The sequence below is a fragment of the Camponotus floridanus genome, unplaced genomic scaffold, assembly GCF_003227725.1.
Source record: "Camponotus floridanus strain SB8 unplaced genomic scaffold, Cflo_v7.5 scaffold75, whole genome shotgun sequence".
NCBI lineage: Eukaryota > Metazoa > Arthropoda > Insecta > Hymenoptera > Formicidae > Camponotus > Camponotus floridanus.
Window position 1 is genome coordinate 213373 of NW_020229844.1, and position 13829 is coordinate 227201.

At 30.0% G+C, this 13829-nt stretch overlaps 4 protein-coding genes across 8 annotated transcripts; 2 read left to right on the forward strand and 2 right to left on the reverse strand.

Annotated features, from left to right (window-relative positions):
* Window positions 1-2062: 2062 nt before the first annotated feature.
* Window positions 2063-6646, reverse strand: LOC105248577 (ribosomal protein S6 kinase 2 beta). Its single transcript, XM_011253431.3, has 13 exons — window positions 6385-6646; window positions 6033-6227; window positions 5832-5913; window positions 5591-5751; window positions 5364-5470; window positions 5088-5265; window positions 4812-4977; window positions 4552-4704; window positions 4165-4430; window positions 3841-4089; window positions 3473-3711; window positions 3105-3366; window positions 2063-2923 (listed from the first exon to the last, which is right to left on the reverse strand). Exons 1-13 carry the CDS (start codon window positions 6436-6438, stop codon window positions 2795-2797), a joined length of 2241 nt encoding a protein of 746 aa, XP_011251733.1. The 5' UTR covers window positions 6439-6646; the 3' UTR covers window positions 2063-2794.
* A 229-nt stretch (window positions 6647-6875) lies between these two features.
* Window positions 6876-9101, forward strand: LOC105248578 (cyclin-K). Of its 4 annotated transcripts, none has more exons than XM_011253434.3 (8): window positions 6876-6970; window positions 7177-7409; window positions 7490-7621; window positions 7735-7840; window positions 7944-8001; window positions 8078-8250; window positions 8342-8488; window positions 8567-9101. In XM_011253434.3, exons 2-8 carry the CDS (start codon window positions 7191-7193, stop codon window positions 8992-8994), a joined length of 1263 nt encoding a protein of 420 aa, XP_011251736.1. In that variant the 5' UTR covers window positions 6876-6970; window positions 7177-7190; the 3' UTR covers window positions 8995-9101. The 4 variants fall into 4 exon arrangements, with proteins under 4 accessions (XP_011251736.1, XP_011251737.1, XP_019882225.1 ...); XM_011253435.2 differs by having other exon boundaries at window positions 6949-7088; XM_020026666.2 differs by lacking the exon at window positions 6876-6970 and having other exon boundaries at window positions 6978-7409.
* Window positions 8628-10645, reverse strand: LOC105248579 (proteasome assembly chaperone 1). 2 transcript variants are annotated; one of them, XM_025414040.1, is made up of 5 exons: window positions 10355-10644; window positions 10191-10270; window positions 9941-10104; window positions 9654-9846; window positions 8628-8788 (listed from the first exon to the last, which is right to left on the reverse strand). In XM_025414040.1, exons 1-5 carry the CDS (start codon window positions 10450-10452, stop codon window positions 8742-8744), a joined length of 582 nt encoding a protein of 193 aa, XP_025269825.1. In that variant the 5' UTR covers window positions 10453-10644; the 3' UTR covers window positions 8628-8741. The 2 variants fall into 2 exon arrangements, with proteins under 2 accessions (XP_025269825.1, XP_011251740.1); XM_011253438.3 differs by lacking the exon at window positions 8628-8788 and adding an exon at window positions 9297-9506 and having other exon boundaries at window positions 10355-10645.
* Window positions 10646-11027: 382 nt separating this feature from the next.
* On the forward strand, window positions 11028-12913 carry LOC105248589 (adenosine deaminase-like protein). The gene is made up of 7 exons (XM_011253462.3): window positions 11028-11187; window positions 11299-11429; window positions 11536-11727; window positions 11861-12098; window positions 12173-12308; window positions 12472-12572; window positions 12645-12913. Exons 1-7 carry the CDS (start codon window positions 11149-11151, stop codon window positions 12822-12824), a joined length of 1017 nt encoding a protein of 338 aa, XP_011251764.1. The 5' UTR covers window positions 11028-11148; the 3' UTR covers window positions 12825-12913.
* Window positions 12914-13829: the final 916 nt, after the last annotated feature.

Consider the following 13829-nt stretch of genomic DNA (forward strand, 5'->3'; position numbering starts at 1 on the left):
GAGAATATATTTTGCGAGGAGGTCGATGATGCGTTGATGACCTCTTTACAAATCATGTTCTCCTAATAACGCAAGCGTGAAAATTTTCGAAAATTCGTTTCTTATATTTATATTATCAGGAGAATATATTTTGCGAGGAGGTCGATGATGCGTTGATGACCTCTTTACAAATCATGTTCTCCTAATAACGCAAACGTGAAAATTTTCGAAAATTCGTTTCTTATTATTTTATATTATCAGGAGCATATATTTTGCGAGGAGGTCGATGATGCGTTTATGACCTCTTTACAAATCATGTTCTCCTAATAACGCAAACGTAAAAATTTTAGAAAATTCGTTTCTTATTATCTTATATTATCAGGAGAATATATTTTGCGAGGAGGTCGATGATGCGTTGATGACCTCTTTACAAATCATGTTCTCCTAATAACGCAAGCGTGAAAATTTTCGAAAATTCGTTTCTTATAATTTATATTATCAGGAGAATATATTTTTCGCGGAGGTCGATGATGCGTTGATGACCTCTTTACAAATCATTTTCTCCTAATAACGCAAGCGCGAAAATTTTCGAAAATTCGTTTCTTATCATTTATATGATCAGGAGAATATATTGTGCGAAGAGGTCGATGATGCGTTGATGACCTCTTTACAAATCATGTTCTCCTAATAACGCAAGCGTGAAAATTTTCGAAAATTCGTTTCTTATTATTTTATATTATCAGGAGAATATATTGTGCGAGAAGGTCGATGATGCGTTGATGACCTCTTTACAAATCATGTTCTCCTAATAACGCAAGCGCGAAAATTTTCGAAAATTCGTTTCTTATAATTTATATGATCAGGAGAATATATTGTGCGAAGAGGTCGATGATGCGTTGATGACCTCTTTACAAATCATGTTCTCCTAATAACGCAAGCGTGAAAATTTTCGAAAATTCGTTTCTTATTATTTGATATTATCAGGAGAATATATTTTGCGAGGAGGTCGAAGATGCGTTGATGACCTCTTTACAAATCATGTTCTCCTAATAACGCAAGCGTGAAAATTTTTGAAAATTCGTTTCTTATTTTATATTATCAGGAGAATATATTTTGCGAGGAGGTCGAAGATGCGTTGATGATCTCTTTACAAATCATGTTCTCCTGTTAACGCAAGCGTGAAAATTTTCGAAAATTCGTTTCTTATTATTTTATATTATCAGGAGAATATATTTTGCGAAGAGGTCGATAATGCGTTGATGATTTTTCTCAAATCATGTTCTCCTAATAACGCATTTAAAAAAAAAAAAAAAAAAAATTTCGCGAACAATTAATGTTCGAAATAATTTACGCATTGCCATCCGCGTTTTGTGGGCTCTTAATGCTCTTTACTTAATTATCATTTTGATAAATACATAGAGCCGTATTATTTACCAATTTATTTTGAAAAATATTTATTTCATCTTTGAATATTACAGTATCTGTCGCGATTGAATAATTTATTTATTATCAATTTACACACATAAGTATTTAATTGTTATATAGCACTGATGCTACCGGCATTTCGTGCACATAGCACGGAACAAAACCAGAAATTGTGCAATTATATATTACCCTCTGAGAACTTTCATGACTTTGACTTTGTATTCATGCATGTTGAATGCCTGGACTCATTTGTAGCATGTCATTTTATTCCATAGAAGTATCACTTTTGGAGTCACTCCATAGCTTGGACATGAACCATAGCTCAGACACGAACCATGTATTATTATCGACTTTAATGGATGTAGTTGACGTCCACTTTGTCAGGGAGCGCATTAGGACAATATACCCGTTAAAGCGAGGTGGCCGCTCTCAGGTTTCTCTCTGTTGATACTTCCCTTCCCTTTCCACAAATTTTCTCCTTATCATAGAAAATATGCTATATATTTTATATTTATAGTATGTATATATAAAAAAATATAAATAAATAATAAAAAAACCCCTCCCAAAAATGATTTTTTGACTAGTCGAAGCATTAATATATAACTATACTTGTGTAATTTATATAATTTTAAATTTATTTAACAAATTATTAGCTAAATATTACAATTAAACAATGATTAATAATTTTATCTCATTTTTCGCAATTTCGCAATCACACTTCTTTTCGAACTCGTGCCCATAAAAACACTGGGATTCTCAGAAACTTTTTAAAATTACAAGTCACAAGCCTAGGCGGAAATATATAAGACACTTATTTGGTATACATATAGTTAAAAAAAATTGATTTGACCAAACTACATTGCACAGATAAAATTTCACACATAATACATCAAAATACTTTTATATTGTTATGTATTTATAGAGTATTTGAGAAATTGTAATTGATTATTACTTCAACATGATTATCATCTCTTCTTGCTATATTTAATATTGGTAAATAAAAAAAGATTCAAAAATTATAGAATTATAAGAAAGTACATATTTTCTGACAACTGTCATAATCGTTTGCACTTTCCCGAATCATGGCAACATGTGACAAATATAGGTGTATATATATAAGTATATATTAAACACAATATATGGAAAATTATAAATAGATATCACATTCGGTTTTCTGTCATTAACATCCTTCCGCATACTCTCCATTGACGATATTGAAAGCTATTCATCACAATATCAACAATTTAAATTATATATTCCCAATATTTTTTAAATCGCTTGTACTTTAAACAACTTTGTTCTCCATATTTATGCCTCCATATCTCCATCTTGAGTAAATCTTTAATTTAAAAGTTGAATCTGTCATATACAGTTATACAAGAGATTAAGTTTAAACTGGAGTGGGACCACCAGTTTTGCCTTGTGTTCTACGACGTGCTAATTCCGACATAACCACAGGACCAATATGCGGTGATCTCGGACTACTCGCCATTGCTCTATACGTCGCTGCGACTGCCATCTAAAGAGTAAGATTTATTGTATAATATGATTGTATTGTGTGATATATAAACTGTAGATTTGTTAGAAATTATCTTAGAAATATATAATTATATATCTATTATTAATGACAAAACATTTAATAGTTTAAAAGATTAACAAAATGTTCAATGGAAGCAAAGTATATTTTTACTTCAACATACTTTCAAACTATGTGGATCCTTAATAACATCTGGTAAAACTTTTTGAGGTATACGGTGTCGATTTACAATCCATGGATATTTTAAAATAACAGCTGCCGTCGGCCTTCGATTGGGATCTACATGCAGCATCCTCTTAACTAATTCTTTAGCTTCACTCGAAATATGGCACCATATCCCGCTTTCCACATCTATATATCCCGGGCCAATCCGGTCTAATATATCGCTCGCGCTGTCTCCTGGACTATTACGAAAAGGCGTGTATCTGCCCGATAAAATTATATCATTTTCAATCAGTTATATATAATAAATCAATAATAATTATATATAATTATATATAATAACTTTCATAGTATTTCTTTTTCCATTACCCAGCTAACATAATGTACAATAAAACTCCGAGTGACCAAATGTCGCACGCTGCATCATATCCTTGGCGTTTCAGCACTTCGGGCGCTACAAAGTTTGCGGTATAACAAGGCGTCATTAACAAACCGTTTTCCGCTCGTAATTGTTTCGCAAAGCCAAGATCGCATATACAAAGTGTCGTTGGATCACCACCAGGCTTTGCATATAAAATATTCGATGGCTTCAAATCTCTATGAACAACCTGTTTTGTTTTTGTTCTTTCTTTTAATGCAGTCATATATATTGTTTTCTTTCATACAGATGTGTATGAGATCAAGATATATGTACAAAATTGTTTAATATAACTTATATTCTGTAGATTATAACTTACTCCGTTTTCGTGAAGATAATGCACCACATTTGTAATGGTATGAATGACTTCGGCAGCTTCCCGTTCGGTAAAGTTTCGTCTCTGTAGCAAACGATCGAGAAGTTCACCACCGCGCAAAAGTTCCAACACAAGGTATACTCGTTTGTCATCTTCGTGAACAGCTCTTAATGTTACAATATGAGGATGTCTGCCATATCGTAATAAAATTTCTATTTCTTCCGTCGGATCTCGTTTCGATTTTTCAATCACCTATTTTATTTAATTTTCCTTTATTTCAAGTGCAACTTTGGGAATACATTCCATTTCAACTTTGCAAGATATTACCTTTACAGCATATTCCATCTTGGATGCTATATGGACAGCTAAATAAACCACGCTGTAGCTTCCTTTGCCAATCTCGTGTTTGAATTCATATTCGTCAGTAATAGAAACGGAATTAACGTAAGATGGAAAATTAGCGCTGATACTGTCGTAGTTTCTGTTTTCCAATAATTTAGCGTGATCCGCATCCGTAAGCAAACAAGGCGCAACAAAACTGAATCCGCGAAATAATTCGTGAGCAGTTGCGCTAGGTGGTACTCCTGGAGAATCTGAAGAGATACAAGAATTTCTTTCGCAAAGATATCAGGACCTATGTTTAATTATTATTAATTTAAGTTTACTCCACTGTTCTTCCTTTTTCTTCTGTTTTTTAAGAAGGAGATCGGTCACCTTTAGGTGTTTTACAGGTGAATTCACTATCGAAGTAAAACGCATCGTCTTCCCTAACAGCTGGTTTAAATGGCGGTCTTATTTCTTTCTTATAAAGAGCATCCCAATCGATAGTAGCAAAGAACATATGACCCTTAATTTCTTCCACTCCACCTAGGAATACAAAAGTTGTATATAAAGACTATCATACATATGTTATTCAAAATTAAAAGTTATTTTATTGTACAGAATATTAAAATAATAGATTCTTTCAACATTACCAGCACCAAGGCGATTTGCTGGATTTCTCTTAAATAATACCCTCAAAAGTGCTTGTGCTTCTGGTGAAAGATTATGTGGCATTCCGAGTTTAGCTTTCAAGATTTGCGTCATTGTTTCTTTACGGTTTGCACCTTGGAATGGAAGAGCACCTGTCAGCATTTCAAACTGAAAATATTTAAATATCATATATAACAAATCTTTAGCTTTTAATTTCTTTTAATATTTAATTTTCATCAGTTGCATCATATAATCAAATGAGATATATAAAATCTAACCATTAAGACACCAAAACTCCACCAATCTGATGTAAAAGTATGTCCTTTTCTGTTAACAATTTCTGGTGCCATATATTCAACAGTGCCACAAAACGAATATGCTTTTGAATCATCCAAAGGTTGTTTGCTTAAGCCAAAGTCTGTCAAAGATATATGGCCTTCTGTGTCCAACAAAATACTATTGTATAAAAAAAGAGAAAATTAATCAAACATACTAATAATGGATATCTATATTAAAGAGATACAAATCGCAGTATATCATGAACGAATACATACTTTTCAGGTTTAAGATCTCGATAAATAATTCCGAGTTTATGTATATGATCCAGAGCAAGTGCCAGTTCAGCCAAATAAAACTTAACATCATCTTCAGTAAACATTACCTAAAACATTAATTATATACATAATTACAAATATATATTATTAATATATATTATTTATCAAAAATTACAAATTATCAGAATACAAAGCAACAATACATTTATATAATCATTAACAATTACCTCTTTGGATAATCTGGAAAAGAGATCGCCTCCTCTTAAAAAATCTAGAATTAAATAGAGTTTCCCTTCTGTTTGAAATGCATAATGCAATCGGACGATAAATGGATGTTCCACATCAACTAATATGTTCCTCTCCATTTTGGTTCTAACTCTGTCACGAACTAAAAAAAAACAAATATGTAATGAAATAATAGTAATAATAAATAAATATTTGCTGATACTTAATAACATCTTCAAGTACCTTTCAATGTTGCCTTTTTTAAGACTTTCATAGCATATAGTGTACCACTATCTTTTCCAATAACTTTTCTTACTAAAAATACCTATAAATATTTATAAATTAAATAAAATTGTATATATAAATGTAAAGTAATTATTTCAACTATTGCAAAGTGTCTAAAAGTATTTAAATATATATTCAATGCACATATGTTATTTTTACCTTGCCAAAGGAACCTTGGCCGAGGACTTTCAATAGTTCAAAGTGAGAAGGTTCAGCTTTCTCGTAACCTTCCCGTACCATATCACGTACTTCAATCTCATGGGACTCTGAACAGCCATTTGATCTTTCAATTAAATTTCCTTGAGTAATCATTGTTTCTTCCTGATTTTCGGCCGGAAGAATATCTGTACTTTGCTAAAGCAACAAGTAGAAAATAAAAGTATGTTATAAAGTGTGCATTAAATGTTGAAATAAAGACGAGAAATATATTTAAAAAAAAAAAAGTAAAAATTTTTCAAATCACATATGTCAAAAGAATTATACATCGGAAAGAAGGATTAATAAATTTTACCTTCTCATTTACGCGGTGCTCGGTCCAAGGAGCCGTTAGAGTTGCCAACGGCATTATATCTAATGTTTCGTTTATTTTCGGAATTGTACACAACGCTCAACAAAGAGTCTTGTAAAACACTTATTATTTTGTAATGCCGTTACTAAGGTATATAAGTGTTTAACTTATTTGAAAAAAACAACTTCATTAACTTTAATTGGCTTTGATATCAACTCATAGCAGGAATTCGCGGTTAACTATTAACCACCATTAACGCACATGTATACACACATATAGAAATATATATACATATATTCAACTTAAGTATATGCACAGCAGTGATGGATCGATGACGTAGCCTCTACAATTCAGGGTGCAATTACATTTATGCGACGAAATTAGATATAATATTTGTGAGATACTGATTGGCTATCGAATAGAAAATTCCTAGAATCCTGATAAGGATCACTGTCAAATTCTCCGATGGTCAACAGATATGTTCGGTATTATGTCGTAAAAATGTAACCTTACCCTAAAGATGCGATGTATGTATGTATGACATTTAGTCCCGATCTACAATAGATAATTTAAGCCCTAAGCCTGCCGGGTATGTGTGTCGAGTACTAAAAAATCAAGTGTAACGTTACAAATTAACAGATTAAATAGCTAATTATCAGTATACACAATTCCAATTAATGTACCAATCATAACAATCGTGTGACTTGGTGACTCATTTTTTTAACGTGATTTATATCTCGAATATAACCCATTGCAATGTATATCTATTAAAGTATACATTGAACTCCTATATAGGAAGTGGTTTAATCATGCCGTGCTGGTATTATGAGAAGAAAGAGCTACGCAATACACCGTCTATTCAGGATGGAATTGATTACGAGACGGAATGTAGATACCGAAAGGAAGGTGCACGTTTCATAATTGACACTGGTACAAAGATGGATTTAGGTTATAATACGATGGCAACGGGTGTCGTTTATTTCCATCGATTCTACATGTTCCATTCGTTTAAAAATTTTCCACGATATGTAAGTATACTTGCACGTGTATGTGTGTATTAATTTTAAATTACTCTATCGTTTATTAATTGCATTATTATAATATGTAGGTAACGGCTTGTTGTTGTTTACTCCTTGCTGGCAAAGTTGAGGAAACTCCAAAAAAATGCAAAGATATTATACGAACGGCTAAGACTTTGGTGTCTGAACAAAAGTTTATGACATTTGGAGAAGATCCTAAAGTAAGTTATTTATTGTAAAGAAAATTATTATATTGTTGAAGATATTTTACGAAGAGTATATATATATGTATACACATATACATATATTCTATATATTAAATTATTATTGACAGGAAGAAGTGTTAACCTTGGAAAGAATTTTATTGCAAACTATTAAATTTGATCTGCAAGTTGAACACCCATATAGCTACTTATTGAAATATGCAAAGTGTCTTAAAGGTAATCTATATTGTAGATATTATAAAATTAGATGAAATATGTATTAACCGTAGATTTTGTTAATTTGCTGGTATTTCTAAAGTAATTTTTATTTTATATGTAGGCGATAAAAACAAACTGCAAAAGATGGTTCAAATGGCTTGGACATTTGTTAATGATAGGTAATAACTTTGTAATGAATTATTACTTGATATTCTAATATTTGACATTATAAGGATAATTTATATTTTCTTGTAGTTTATGTACCACTCTATCACTACAATGGGAGCCAGAGATAATAGCTGTTGCTCTAATGTACCTGGCAGGGAAACTAAGTAAATTTGAAGTGGTAGATTGGGTTGGAAGACAGCCAAAGCATTTACGCTGGTGGGATATGTTTGTTGAAGATGTAACTATGGATCTTTTAGAAGGTAAAATTCCAAAATTGTACTCAAAGTATTTTATATTCTGTTATTACACATTATAATTTCATATCATTATCATATCATTATCTATTTCTAGATATTTGTCATCAAGTTTTGGATTTATATTCTCAAGCTAATAACACAAAACCACCAGATTCGCCACCCATGATACCATCTAGCGAGGTGTGTAGAGAACGACCTGCAACTACTACTACCATAGAATCTGCATCTAATACACCAAATGGTAAGTAGTAAATATGTTTAGTCAAGGTAAAAGCATGTAATATGTATTAGCATATATTTAAAAATATATTAATAAAAGATTGTGCTTTAGTGACACCTGGAAAGTCTTCTAAGATAGAAACACCAGTGGTTTCTGCAAACGGATGTCCAACTACATCAGTTTCGGACATTGTGGATACAATAAAGCCAATAGAGACTTCAACGGCACATTTTCCCACATATCCAACGAATTTTGCAGCATCTAATAATACAAATTATCCACCGGCGTTTCCACCTACGAACGTTTCAGTTCCACCTCCTCCTGTGAATACAATGAATCATATTGTACCAACAATGCATCATATCGGATCCTCTGCTACTATTCGTCCTACACCACCGCCCGCACCGGCTACTAATCAAACTCCTTTCCAACCATATTCCTATCCAACAAATGCGTCATACTTTGCAGCAAATAATCCAATTCCACCTACTGCACCACCACGTAGCTATTATCCACCGCAACCATAACAAAAGGCAATATGTCATGCATTCAATAAAAATTGTATCAACTTGAACATTATTATTTTAATTAATGGCGAAAAAAAATCTAGCAGAATATATTAATTTAATTGTAAATTTTGTATATATGTTATACTTTTATATTTACTGTTATCATACACATGTACTTATAAACTTTTTTTCTACTATAAACAGAACTATTTCCTCTATAATTTTTTCCTATTTTTATATCATTGATTTATATCAAAAGTTAGGTTAGATTAAAGAAAATCAATATTCAAAATTATATTTAAAAATTATGTAGGGAAAATAACAAAAAAAAAAAGAAAAAACACTTTACATGTAAAGGTTTCCTTTACTAAAAAAATTTTCTGTAAACTTAGGATACTGTAATTTACAATCTGTTTCATTAGTTAAAATTTGTAAGAGTGGTTCTGCACACTTGGAATCCAGTACAAAATTATCAATATATAATACATATAATTTGGCCGATATGCCTTTGAATTCAGCATAAGATAAAACTGAAACAGATGACAAATTTCATCATTTTCACAAAATGTCCTTTATATATATATATATATATATATATATATATATATATATATATTATATTTATATATTCATATATTTTATCTATACTCCAAGTAAATACTAATGTAAATACCAACCTCCTGCTCCAACTCCAAATACAATATTTGGTTGTTCCAATGGTTCAATTTTATACTTTGCAACATTTGCATTTTTGGTAGCCAATATTCTTAAAAATGATGGTGTTTCTGGAATATTTGTACTTTGAAACTGTGATACATGACGGCACACTATTGAAATTGTACTCTCTGTACTTGATAATAAATCAGATATCTGTAAAAATATGGATACATGTTCTTTAGAGTATCAAAATATAAGTCAAAATTAATATAAATGAACATTATAGCTTATAGAACAAATTAGTTACCTGGTTTACAAGTGTCCCTGCATTTTTTGTATCAAAGTGTGGTAAAACTATACACAAATATATTTGTTTATCAATATGATAGATGACAGAAACTTTTTTATGGTCTTCAGTTTCAATGATGCATACTTCTTCCGCATTATGACACAAGCATTGTTTTACAAAAGCTGAAACAATATAATTAGTTTAGCAATTAAAAGCATATGTCAATAGATAATTTAAAATATTAATATTGCAAAAAAGAAATTATTACGAATTAATGGCTCTCCCTCTATTATGATGAATTTTTGCATATGTTCTGGCTTCTTCTTTAGCCAGCAAACATTTAATTTCCTAAAATCGATTGTTTTATATTATTTTATTTTGAATTGAAACAAAAACATAAATATCTGTGTGTATATCACAATTTCAACTTACAGATAATGTTCCAAGTTCTCATCTGATTCATATTCGTCTTCATCATCCCAAAATGCTCGCGATGATGGAAATATTACCTCCCCAAAATGACTAACCATTTTAAATTAATAAATATTTTAGAGAAAAAAAGAAAAATCCAAATGTCAAATTATGATTTATATTGTCGCTTAAATCGTAAGAACTTGTCTTTTATGTCTTTTTTTATATTATTACAAAATTCCAATATGACAATTATGACAATACACAAATCAGCAGAAATTCTAAGATTTGTTCCTGAGTCTGTTCTTTTCAGCTGCACTGCTACACTAGTGCAATAAGTTAGAAAGAGACAAACGATAGAGCTTTTACCTCACTCTGTTTTAAGCCCGTATCAGAGGGAGCGTCCCGTTTGACCACGTTGCGATTGACCACAGCCAATTATATCGACCTGTGCCTAGGGTAACCAGTAACGATTAACCAATCAGAGAGTCCTATTTTGAATTGGCCAATTGGCGACGTGATCAATCAGGTGCCATCCGTATCAGACTGTGCATTGAAGAATGAAGATGGAAGATTAAAAATTGAAATTTAACCAATGAGAATAAAAGGAACTAAAATTTCTTCCTTTTGATTGGCCAATATTTTCAATCTTGATCTTCAATGTCAATCTTCGATGAAATAGGCTTAATAAAAAGCAAGGCAGTGCGAGTGTGATTATTGTTTTTTATGTAGCGGGAATTTCGTCCTTTATATAACTATATATAATTTTTGAAAAGTTGTGTGCGCGAAAAAACATTGGGAAATATTCTATTATAATGGATATGCAAGATTTCTGTCGAAAATTACCTAAAGTGGTACGCTTTTCTCTTCGCGTTTAAGCAACGCTTAAATTATAGAAAAAAGACATATTCTTCGTATTCTATAATCTTATATTTTGATATATTAACTTAATGTCTGTTATTTAGGAACTCCATGCACATTTAAATGGTTCGTTAAGTATGAAAACCCTGGAAAAATTATACAAGATGCAAGACTCAGACGTTGCCTTGTCCGATCAAGCTTTTATGAATACCACTAATTTCTCATCTTTAAGTGAGTATGTATATTTCTCATTATTATACTTATCCTGTAAAATATAATTCTAATATTATAAATTATTCGACAAATAGTACAAACATAAATAGATAATATCTATTTTCTAGATGTTTTAAAGTATTTGATATAGCGCATGCACTAACAGTTACACCACAAGCTGTATTTACTGCTACTTGCGATGTAATAAAAGAGTTTCATGAGGACAACGTGATCTATTTGGAATTAAGAAGCACTCCTCGTGCTGTAAAGGACTCAATGACAAAGATAGAATATCTTGAAGCAATAATAAAAGCTTTTGAGTAAGTACACTAATCTCAAAATTAAGACATATATAATAGATTTTAATGTAAATTTCTATTTCTATATGGCATGTTTTTCATTTATCTTGTAGAAGCAAAATTGATAAATTGCTATCTGATATATTATTCACAGAACATCCAAATCACAGTTTCCACAAATTCTTGTAAAATTATTGATATCGATTAATCGGAAACAGGGTTACGAATCTGCAAAAGAAAATATTAATCTTGCAATACAATTTATGAAAAAATATCCAGAATATATTGTTGGTATTGATCTTAGCGGTGATCCAACTGTGGATTATTCATTTTTAGAATTATTAGAAATATCTAGGAAAGCAGGACTTAAAATCGCAGCTCATTGTGCAGAGGTGAATATCAAGTGTATATTAATCTTTTCGTATATTAATAGATATAATAGTATACATAAATAATATATACATAGGTTCCAAATGAAATGGGAATAATTGATATATTAAAATTTAAACCTAATCGATTGGGACACTGCACTTGCATCCATCCTAGCTTGCAAGGTTCTAAGCAATTGTTCGATATGTTACTGGAATCTAAAATTCCTGTTGGTAAGAAATCTTTGATAGCATCACATTATAATCTATAAATTCTTATATTAACATATATATATATATATATATATATTATTATATATGTTTACATTTATATTTTTTTCCACAAGTGTTAATAGTATTTATTTTTCTTTTTTTACACTTTTATCTTTTTGTTCAGAGTTATGCTTGACATCAAATGTTAAATGTAAAACAGTACCGTCCTATGTGTCTCATCAATTTAAATATTTATATGAAGTTGGACATCCTATAACAATTGGAGTGAGTATGAGAAGAAGGTTGATATATTTTCGAGATTTCAATAGCATTACATACAACATAACTTTATTTTAGACTGATGACAAAGGTATCTTTGAAACATGTTTATCAGAGGAATTACAGTTATTGAGTTCTGTTTTTAATATCGGAAAAGAACAACTTAAGAAATTATCTCTATTATCTGTACAATATAGTTTTGCAAGTGCAGAGGAAAAAAATAGTTTATCGTCGATAATCGAGAATTTTCATATTTAATATATTTTTTTTTCTATTTTGCCAATATATATATTTAGTTTTAGCTAAACATTAAACATTTTACCTCATTATTTGCGTATCTGTGTGTGTATTTTTTAAATTAATATTTTAATGGAAGACATTTAGAAATTTTTTCAGTTAAAATTTAAAAGAATTTCTAATAAAAAAAAGAATTACACTGTAGCTATTTTGATATCCAAGATCATATAAAAGTAACATCAATTTTATTCATAATGTTGGCTATAATGTGTGTTTACATACATTTACATACAATAACTTATTTTTTTTATTTATATATGAAGACTATATATTCATTTAACATTATCAATGTGCCTTCTTGTTTTTCACTATTATATTATTTACAATTTATATGTTTGCTAGTTTCATATATATATGTGTATATATGTATATATATGTATATATATATATATATATATATATATATATTTATATATATTTGAATAACATCTATATATAAGTACAATATGTCTTTTGCAATAATTGAAAAATCAATAATTAAAAACTATATCGCTGCATAGTATGTCCTTAACAATTGCTTCTATTTTTTCACGATGGATCTTAACATAATTCCTTATCATATTCTTTAAAATATTTATTTGCTAGTTTTTCATTGTGCATTTTATCTCTTCATATCAAAAAATATGAATAAAAACTTCCTCATTACTAAAAACACAATATCATTTCACCATTGATATTTTAATAATATTTCGAACAGTTAATGCTCTATTTTCACAAATCATTTATACATATTTTGAGTTTTAATCAAATAAAACGAAGAATTCAATTTGATATTACTTCGCAATTGAATTATTTGTTATCACATCGTAACAATTCATATTAATAGACATTATGCTATTAATATAGTGTGACAATATTATTATTAATATATATTTGTAATATTTTTATACAAAATGTTTTTGTAACTACATTTTCTTCTCAGGTAGTAGCATGTATCTAATGGATTTTATAAATAAATATTTGAAA